At 35.7% G+C, this 10,552-nt stretch overlaps 1 protein-coding gene across 6 annotated transcripts in view; it reads left to right on the forward strand.

The window, feature by feature from the left end:
- GKAP1 (G kinase anchoring protein 1) overlaps positions 1-10,552 on the forward strand; it is a 30,652-nt gene extending 20,100 nt beyond the window's left edge. For 5 of the 6 annotated variants that reach the window (XM_054186574.1, XM_054186573.1, XM_054186575.1 and 2 more), the window contains 6 exons: positions 414-566; positions 965-1,066; positions 3,074-3,137; positions 4,614-4,684; positions 5,608-5,685; positions 7,535-10,548. In XM_054186574.1, the coding sequence (XP_054042549.1) occupies positions 414-566; positions 965-1,066; positions 3,074-3,137; positions 4,614-4,684; positions 5,608-5,685; positions 7,535-7,582 (516 nt within the window). In that variant the 3' untranslated portion in view covers positions 7,583-10,548. Of the gene's footprint in view, positions 1-413; positions 567-964; positions 1,067-3,073; positions 3,138-4,613; positions 4,685-5,607; positions 5,686-7,534 lie in introns of all 6 variants that reach the window. The other variant, XM_054186578.1, reaches the window with a different exon arrangement.

The raw sequence follows: 10,552 nt of genomic DNA on the forward strand, positions 1-10,552 counted from the left end.
AGCATATTAAAAAATATAAATTGTAGTACAAAAAAGAAGCAAATTAGATAAAATACTGTGATGCCACTACGTTGTGGTGCATTCCACAAATATTAAAACTCTTAGAGGGAAGAATAGTTAACAGTGAAATAAATCATAAATTAGTGTAGTCATAGTGCAAAATTATTACATTCCAACTCCATGCTTTTGTGTAATCTCATCAGCTAAATGTTAACGGTTAATTAATTTCTATGCTCTTCACTTGATATCATACTCTTTAGGTGGAAGTCACAGTACTCTCAGGATGTACAACATAAAACAGTATCTAGATGTAATGCTTTTGCAGGACAAACTATTTTTTAAACATGTTGGTTTCTAGCTCAATACTAACTTATGTTTAAAGGAAGATATGTTATAGTACTTGTTTTTAACAGGAACTGAATTCTCCCCAGTCTTCATTGTGTGATGGAGGATTTTTCAACAGGCTGGAAGGTGATATTCACAAAGTACTTGAAACAGAGAAAAGGAGAGTCCAGCTCGCTGATTACAGTGGAACAGATAACGGCACATCTCATGAACACAACCAGGCATGTAAAACAGCAGTCACTCTGAAGTGGAGAAGCTTGCCTAATGAAGCTTATTCAATGATCAGAAGGGAGCACCTGAGTAGAAGGAAGCACAAATCAAAAGCATGATAATCTTAAAAATTAAAGCCCCCACAACACTGTAATATTTTTATCTACCTGAAGAAGTATTTAAATGACTTAGTTTTTTTAACACTTAACACTTGTGACTGAAATAATTTTTGCTTCACAGAGAATGCCAATATTTATTACTGTAGTTTTTATCCTTTTGGTATTTATTCACATATACCTCTTCACTTTTTATCAGAATTTCTCTTCTCTAACAAACAAATAAGTTGCCTTTCCCAAGAATTGAATTCACATGACTAAATTTTTAAGAAATGATGTTTTCTTGCTTATAGGAGACTGTTTTGAAAGATGGAAAAATAGAACAATTAAAGCTTGAGCTTGAAAAGAAAGATGCAGAAATTGAGCAACAGAAAAATATAATAACTCAATGGGAGGTATGTAGCTGATAATACCATCAAATAGACAAAATTTAACATTATCATACATTTGAAACAAAGTATGTATTAAAATGTCACCAATCTGTACAGATGCTTTAGTCTGGCTACAGATAACATATTTCCAGAACAAACTATTCCTTCAGTACCACATGAAGTGGTATTCCGTGGTAAGTTAAGCATCTAAAAACAATCAAGAGAATCAAGACAAAACACACAGAAGTAAACTTCATATCTGGCATATCAGTCACTACTTGTTTTCTAATATTGGTATTTTTGTGGTCAAAAAAATAAAGATGTAATCTTAAAACTAAGCAAGATCTTGAGCAATCTGACCTGCCTTGTAAGTTAGATCTGCTTTGAGCAGGAATTCAGATTATGTTCTTGCGTCTCTTCCAACCTATTTGTTTTTTAAATTCTACTTAGCTTCTCTTGCATTTAAGAACTACATATCATTAGGATTTTTTGTAGATTCAGTCCAATATTTGAAGTGGCTAAAGCAGTCAATGAATATTTTGTCAGGCTTAAGAGAAGTTCCTCTAAAGCTGCAGTGTAACAAGAATGGAGTACTGTGTTTTGTTGTATCTTTTCCTCTTATGTATAAGTGAAATTGGAACTCAGATTCACCATATGCTAAAACACACCAGGAGAAAAAAGATTTGCTTGTTAATAATGAAATGGTATTGCTATGTACTGGAGTAGCTAGGAAAAATGCCTCTCTCTCCCTGTTTCAGTCCATGTTAGCATTGTCTGGATAGTATCTAGAGCAAAAAGGGCAAAATTGCCATGAGGAACTGGCATTGTAACAAAATTCAATAAAGCAGCATCAAATTTTTTAGAATTATTTTGTTACTATTTTCATTCATTGCTTTAGGTAGACTGAGCAGGTTGACAGATTGAAAGTTTTCTGATGCTTCAAAGAAGTACTTTTACTTGTAGTTATATAAAGACATGAACTTTGTTAACAGCTGTTTTCACTGTGTACTAAAGTTGGAATCCCCAGGTGAAATTTTAAAGTATAAAACCATTCATATTAAAACCATCCATATTTATGACTATCAGCACTTTGATAGAAGAAACACAATGCATCAGGAGACTAGTGAGGTGATGGACAATGATACGGCTGTTAACTTTATAAAATTGTCCAAAGACCTTAAAGCTTTGGGTGGCCATGAAAGGTCTGTCTTAAATGTAAGTTAATTATCCTCAAGGACTGGTGTGATACTCAAGGGGGAAGACAGTACCTTCTTTGTTACAAAAATACTGTGTATGAAATTACAGTTTGCTCTTGCAGACTCATGAAAAAAGTTTATGAAGAGACTTGTGCCAGGAAAAAGTAAGTTTACAGCTAAGATAGATGGCTGGAGCTGACACTGGTGGCCAATTAAGGGAAAAGACTATGAAGAAAGAGTGGTGATACCAGATAGATTGGAAAACCCAGCAAAAATAGGTTCTTGAGTAGTTAACTGTAAAGAGTTGAAAAGAAAAGAAACTGTAACGTAATAGCAATAACTACTGAATAAAATAATCTGTTGAGCAGTGGGGTCTTGTCCTGCTTGCCAAGTAATATGGTAAATGATATATTTTATCTCGGTATCTAGAAAGTGCATTATAATTGTAATTTTTCAGGGGAAAAACCACGAAGCCCTTGATGCAACAGGCCTGTATACTTCAGGCAGATCTGAATGCTGGTTCCTGCACTGACCTAACTTTCTTATTTTATGTTGCTATTAGCCTTCTGCTTGCCTTTTTTTTTTTTTTTTTTCTTGACTTTTGGTTATTAATCCACTTCTGTTGTGTGTTTCTCACTTTGGCTGTGGTTTAAGAAAGACATAGATGATCTTAAAGGTCTTTTCCAACCTAAATGATTTTATGATTTTATGATCAGATTCTCTGCAGAAGTCGTCATTTAAAACTCTAAGTCTGACTCTAAGTCATGCTTAGCTTACAGAATACTTTTTTTCTTAGTAGGGTATAACATGTAATAATTCAATCTCTTTAATACAGGCAAAGTATAAAGAAGTAAAAGCAAGAAATGCACAGCTTCTGAAGATGATGCATGAAGGTGAAAGTAAGTTTTATTAGGAAACTTAAATGTTCTTCAATTCAAAACATGGAAGGAATTTTCAAAGCAGCTTTTTAATGACCGAATGACACTATAAAGAACAAAGAAGGTATTAATTTGCAGCGACTCCAGTGATCTACAGAATTTGGTGGACCACACAGTACTGCATTTCTGTTATTATATAATGAAATAATGAGTTGGACGTTGAGATCATTCTTTGAAATATAAACTGTCCAGTTATGATTTAGGTACATTGATTCTTTAAGTTAGACTTTTTTTTGTTAGCAACAGCTATCAGTTCTGGACTGATCTCCTAATAATATCTGTTTAGACACACTTGAGGAAACTGTTCAGTTCTTGCGTCTTTGCAAGCTGTACTTGGAAGTGTTGGAAACATCATTCTACACTTAAGCAAGTCTTTTGCCACACGGTGAATAAGGATAGATAAATATGTGGACCATATATGTGATAATTTTCTTATGTTATATTACTATGCAGAGTTTTTATGATTCACAGTTTATTGTCAAAGTTTTGTGGGAAAAATTATATATATACACTCATATATATGTAAATATCCTAGTATCCTTGTATTTGTTATGCCTAGTTACCCTTTAATATTCCTTATCTTGCTTGATGAAGTTGTTTGAGGCTATGATGCTAGCAACAGTAATTTGTTACAAAATTGCCTTTGCTTTTCAATTTCTTAATTAAACTCTTGCATATAGTTTCTTCTTCAGGCTAAATTTTCAACTAAAAAAGCACTAAATTTTTTTCTTTGAAGTATGTTAACAAAAACTATGTCTAAGCTAGTTCAAATGTTCATAATGTGATTGATCATTCCAAATTTTAACTTGGAACTTTATTACTTCAGGTCAGTGTCTGAGCCAAGATGAAGTATTTTCATCTTGAGAGGAAAGAGGTGAAGTTTTGAAGGTTTTTTCTTTGTGTGTGGAACAGACTGAGTATTCTGTATTTTGGGAAGAAGAAAGTTCATGGCAGAATTGAGCCTTGAAAAATACTTCATTTCTTCATATTGAGAACTTTAAGTTATCCACAAATAGCTCACAAACATGAGCTAAATATTTTAAACATCTCTGTATTTGAGTAAACAGAAGCTTCCATAACTATGACTGAGCTCGTATGTGAAACTCATGATCCCAAAATCTTGATCCATTGCCAATAATCAGTTTTCTGACAGACTTGTTCACAATGGGTATCTCTAAAATCCATGCGGTTTACAGGGTTAAATGTGGGCTAAGTAGTGCAATGTTGGGGTTTAATGTCCAGAATTTTTCAAGCTGCTGCTAATTACACCAGTAGGTAATGGTTGGGTTTGATTTACAACATCTACTGTTCTTTTAGTGAAGACGGCATTATTTAAAGGTAACAAAATAGTGAAATAAAGTGATGTCACAGTGCTGTTGCGGATGAAGACCTGTAAATCTAGAAAGATCCACATGCTGTATCTTTCTCTCTCTCTAGTGAAAGACAAAGCAGAAATACTCCTACAGGTGGATGAATGCCAAATTATCAAAAATGAATTGAGCTTACAGGTAGGCAAGGATTTCTAAATGTAAAATTTCATAGGCATTTCAAAGATGCTATTTATTTAAGGCAGTGATAGAGGCAGGGGAGGGAGGAAGCTGAAACAAAAACTTGTTTGAAGCAAAAAAAAAAAAAAAAAAAAAAAGTTACGTTTCATCCTCAGCCCTGCACTATGTGTGTCAGAGGATGTGTATTGTGTAAATCTCCGGTATGAGTCACTTAGAACCCTTTCTGGAAAGGCAGCAGACCTCAGCATTCCTGAAATGATCTTACCCTGAAGAGCACCTTAGGAATATTATTCTCTGGTAAACCAAACTAGGAAGCTCAGAAAGATGTTTCAGAAGATGCTTCTTTCCTGGGTGGGTTTATTTTTTTGTGTTTGGGGTGTGTGTGTGTGTTAATTATTTATTTCTTTCTAGTCTCAAGTTTATAAACACAAGTGAGCTACAAACTACTTAAGACATGTCAGTTGGCAAGTCACTGGTAGTAGAGAGCATGCCAGACTTTTATGCTTAGTTTTTGCTCTACAGTGGCTATCAGTTCTAAGCTCTTGACTTGTCCAAATGTCTTACATATAACACAGTACTATTTTTTGAGGGTGACGTAATAAGCTTATCTGTGTCGCATAATACTATATCAGTTAAGTGTTTTATGGAATAAACTAATGCAGAGTCCAAAAGTCGGGAGAGTTTCTAACTTTATAGCTTTTCTATATCATTATACAGGTAAACCAGTAAATCTTGCTTGGGAAACAGAAGTCGTTAAAGAACTTTTTTACTTTCAGTTCAGACACAGTGATAGTGGTAGTCACTCTTAAAATCACCATGTATTACCTGTTTGTCCAACACAATACTAATGGAGAACAACAATGACTTTATAAACTCACAGACATTAAGGATGTCTTATAAATTCATATTCTGTATGTTTTCAGGTAACTATACTTCATGCTGCATTAGAGCAAGAAAGATCCAAAGTGAAACTACTGCAGGCAGAATTAACAAAATACCAGGTAGTTATTTCCTGTGTTTGTAAGTTTACCTGTTCTTGATGTAGCTGAGACTATCATGAGGTAATGTGCTCTGCACTGACCTATTAGCTCTACTTTTTCCAGTTAAAAAAACCTAGCAGTTCATATTTTAGAAAATAAAAACAGGAGCAAAACTAAAGCACAGTTTTGTACTTTAAAACTTCTTGAAGTATGCTAGTGAATAAACATGCTTTAAGCAACAAGTTAGTTTCACTCTCTAAGTGTAACTGCATAATTGGACTAACTATACACTTCATGGTGCTTTTTTATCACGTTCTTTCTTTGGTTCTGTGTATTAGTTCTGTCTCTAGCCAAATCTTTGTAGGAGATTCACAACAAATTGTGTCGAAACATGAGTGATAAGATCAGTGTCTTGCTGACTGTGCACATGCTGTCTTGTTCAATTTGGCTGCTAATGCAACTCACGTTAGTGAATTTCAGTTAACTTTTGCATAAATACTATGCTGCTTAACATTCTGTTGTTTTGGTTTTTTTTGAGGAGTAACAGTGTTTGCAAAGAAGGATTTGTCCTTGTGTGTGACTTGACGGATTTGGGGTTTTTTTTTGTTTGTTTGTCTTTGTGGGGTTTTTGATTGTTTTGACTGTGATCTTTTGCATGGGCTACAAGGAGTATATAATGGAAACTTCTAAAGCAGCTGTGTAGTCTTTGGCAAGCTATCTTATTTCAAGTTGCAACACATTGTTTGTGTTGGAATACTATAATTTCGCGAAAACTGGCTCATTAAGCCATAATTACTCTTTCTGAAGCAACAGATCTTTTCTGATTACATCAAATTCTTTGGCTAGTATTACATGAGGTTCTGTACATAATCTCATCTCTTTCTGTTGTCTTTTTTTCCCCGTGTCGCTTCATTGCAAGTGAGCAAGTTCCTTCTTAAAATCATTTTGCAGTAGTTGACAAATAGATGTGCTTGTTCAGTCCCTTACAGACAAGCTGAGTGCTCATACCACTCATTGAAACTAAAGTAAACCTTATCATATTCAGTCATTCACATGTTGTGAACGTCACTGTTCTGACTTACTTTGGTCTTTCTGTTTCTTTTCCCCTCCCACCCATGCCTTTGCTAATGTTAAGTATTTTTCTTTGTAAAATGAAATTTTTGAATAAGATAAATTTATCTGCTGGTTAATTACAATAAGCAGGGTTAAAAGAATAACAATAAAAAATTGACAGAAAATGGTCTTTGTTATATGCTTTGGAATTACGGCAAAATCACCGATTCTGTTGCTCTTTTTCCCCTGCTCCCCCCCTCAGTCTAATATGCTTTTAACTTTTCACGTCTTGCTGTTTTAGGAAAACTGTCTCATCTGCCTTGCAGGAATCGTTGCTTTTGCTTCAGTTATTCTCCCCTGTAATCTTGCAGGCTGACCAGGACAACCTTTCTTATATTACTAATTTTTGTGGCATTGTCTTTGATAACATGAAGCCCACTTTTTCATGGAATAGTGCTTTGATACACAAGGATGCCTTCCTAAAAGAAAAGTAACCAAAATCTGTGGATTAAAAACAAAGAACCAAACAACCAAAAAAAGCAATAAACCAATGTAGTTTTATCCATAGTTGTTAACATCTCAGTTATGTATCGTATGACTGCCTTGGCTGTTTTAATTTATATAATAGTATTTTGTGTTCAGACAAGTTTGCCTCCCGTAATAATTGTATAATTAACAAAAGTGTAAAAGTATACAACTTAACTCCTGAGTGTTTTTTCTTGTTAATTTATACTACTTCAATATACAAAATAACTGCAGATACAAAGTGTCACATCTAGCATATTAACTAAATGTTTGTTTTAATTCTTTCTTACAGAGTGGGAAAAAAGGGAAAAGGCATTTAGAATCTGACCAGTGCAGGTGATCTCCTCTGCCACCAGATTCAAAGCAAAAAAACACCAAGTCTTTCTTCAGGGTTTTGCAGAAATTTATATATTTGTTGCACAACTGCTCAACTATGCAGTTTTTGAAGAGAAATGAAAAATTTCTAGTTTGTTTAACAGTCTGAATAATTGATTTGTTGCACTTTCTTTTAAAGAAAAATTAGAAAACTAGTATTTCAGCAGAGATGAAACTAACTGTAATGCCATTAGTTTTTCATCATTCAATAAAATTTACTCTTCCATTTCTGTGTTTGATTTCTCACTTTCACAGACTTTTTCAATTAAAAAGACTTCATTTAATGACTATCAATATCCAAATGCACTAGTATGCAAATGGTCAAAGTTTCACCAAGTCAAAACTGTAAATGAGACAGCTTATGCAAAAGCATCTCGCTGTTGCTGAATCCAGATCTGTTTTTAAAAAAAAAAAAAGGCAACAGTCACTACTTCCTCTCCCTGTATAGGACATCATGAGGCTCAACAAGGCCAAGTGCAGGGTCCCCACTATTAGTGCAGGCTGGGGGGTGAAGGGATTGAGAGCAGCCCTGAGGAGAAGGACTGGGGGGTGTTCGTGGATGAGAAGCTAAACACGAGGCGTCAATGTGCACTTGCAGCCCAGAAAGCCAACTGTATCTTGGGCTGCATCAAAAGAAGCGTGGCCAGCAAGTCAAGGGAGGTGATTCTCCCCCTCTACTCTGCTCTTGTGAGACCCCACCTGGAGTACTGTGTCCAGCTCTGGAGACCTCAGTACAGGAAAGACATGGACCTGTTGGAGCAGGCCCAAAGGAGGGCCACGAAGATGATCAGAGGACTGGAGCACCTCTCCTATGAAGACAGGCTGAGAGAGTTGCGGTTGTTCAGCCTGGAGAGGAGAAGGCTCCAGGGAGACCTTATAGCGGCCTTCCAGTACCTGAAGGGGGCTTATCAGAAAGAGACTTTTGACCTGGGCCTGTAGTGACAAGACAAGCGGCAACGGTTTTAAACCTGAAAGAGGGAAGATTCAGATTGCACATTCTTTACAGTGAGGGTGGTTAGGCACTAGAACAGGTTGCCTGGAGGAAGTTGTGGACATCCGATTCCTGGAAGGGTTCAAGGTCAAGCTGCACAGGGCTTTGAGCAGCCTGGTGTAGCAGAAGGTGTCCCTGCCACTGGCAGGGGGTGGACTTAGATGATGAAAAGTACCTTCTGACCCAAATGATTCTGTGATTCTAAGACTCTGTGATCTGTATCCTTTTCATACCTACGTGGGTTTCAGCTGCAAAACATGGAAGCTGACGTGTGCAACTACCATGTAAAAAGAGCCATCTGTTAGCTTTGAAAAGTGCCCTGTGTCATTCTTCAGAGCTTGCCTAGTAATAAGCAATTCCTCTCATGCTAAAAAACAAACCTCAAACATTTTTTCGTCCCATATTAAGTGTGCAATGCAATTTGGCTATAAAAATGCAGAACTGTCTGTGGAGCACTGAATGTAGTACTAAATGCTGGGATCTTACTTATTTTGGGATAGTTGTTGGAGTGGAACATTACAGAAGTACGAGAAAACTTCTGTCAGTTATGTGGGAAATCGGCAGAGAACACAAAAGTTGAAGGGAAAGAACCAGAGAAAAGACTAAGGAGGACACAAAGGAAAATACCTGTAGATCTAAAAACAGAAGACTCTTAACTGACTCTTTTTTTTAAGCCCAACTGTAGCACTAAGCAATTTCCAAAGCAAAGTACGTGTGAAGACAGCACTTCACTGGCAGGCAGGAGAGGAAAGCGGGACAAAAGTCTTTATAATAAAGGTACTATGAATCTGTTAAGCTCTTACATTTAGCAGCGACTTCTGAAAACTAATACCAGGAAGATGCTAGCAGTGGAATAAGACTTCTAAGAAATTAGATATTATAGTTAATGGTCCGTAATTATTCAAATTTCATAATAATACTGGAAGTCTTATTGTAACTTCACTGATTTTTTTGCTCTACCTTTTCTTTTTTTTTTTTTGTTGTTGTTGTTGCTGCTGTTGTTCTGGCCAACTCTTTGAAAATAATTTCCAAATACCGCACCCTCAGGACGGGACCAATATGACTTTTTCAGAACCGTGAACCATGTGACCACACAACTTCAGCATCTTATCCTAACAGATAAGGATTCCACTACTGGGTGGAACAAAGTAATCTATCTTGTTATTAGTCTGATTCAAACTAAAACCCCTTTATTTGGGGAGATGGTATGTTTCTTCATTGTCTGCTGCCCCACAGGAAATATTTACCAGAACAAGACCAAGACTTTTTTCTAATCAAATCAGTGGTGCCTATAACTTTAAGATGTGAGTTCTTTTTCAATGTGTTTGTATTTGTAAGCAATTTTGAATTAGAAAATCCAGAATATGCACCTTTTCCCAAAATCTAATCACTCTGTTTCAAAGTGTCACTAAATTGCAAAATTATAGTAAGAGAGAATAATTCAAACTTCTATTGCTTCAGCTGTCTAGAAGCTAAAATCCACATTGACTACCTGCTATCCTATAAATTTTTCTTCCTCTCTGTTTTAATTTGCCCATCTGTCCTTATTTGACATAGGGGTGTTTTGTTTTGTTTTGTTTTTTTTCTTTCAGGACTGTCAGTAAAAGCTCCCCCCCTTCCCCAAATACTGTAGAACTCACCTGTATTGTTTCTTGTGCTATTGAGTTTGACATAAATGAAAATTAATTTGTATAATGCTTGATGATTAACAACAGAAGGAATTCTATTAAAATGAATGAGAAGTTGTATTCTAAATGTGTGTTCCTGTCCTTATAAAAAGCTCATTCTGTTTTTATGTGCCAAAGAAATAGACAAACATTGCTAATTTGAGCAATGCCAAATACAGTTCTCATTATTCAAAACTCCATTCCCTGTTCATTACTTGGTGTATTAGCCCGTCCAGTATAAATTACACAGAAATTCTTCTGTCAGCTGATTTATTTT

The sequence above is a fragment of the Rissa tridactyla genome, chromosome Z (genome assembly GCF_028500815.1).
Source record: "Rissa tridactyla isolate bRisTri1 chromosome Z, bRisTri1.patW.cur.20221130, whole genome shotgun sequence".
Taxonomy (NCBI): Eukaryota; Metazoa; Chordata; class Aves; order Charadriiformes; family Laridae; genus Rissa; species Rissa tridactyla.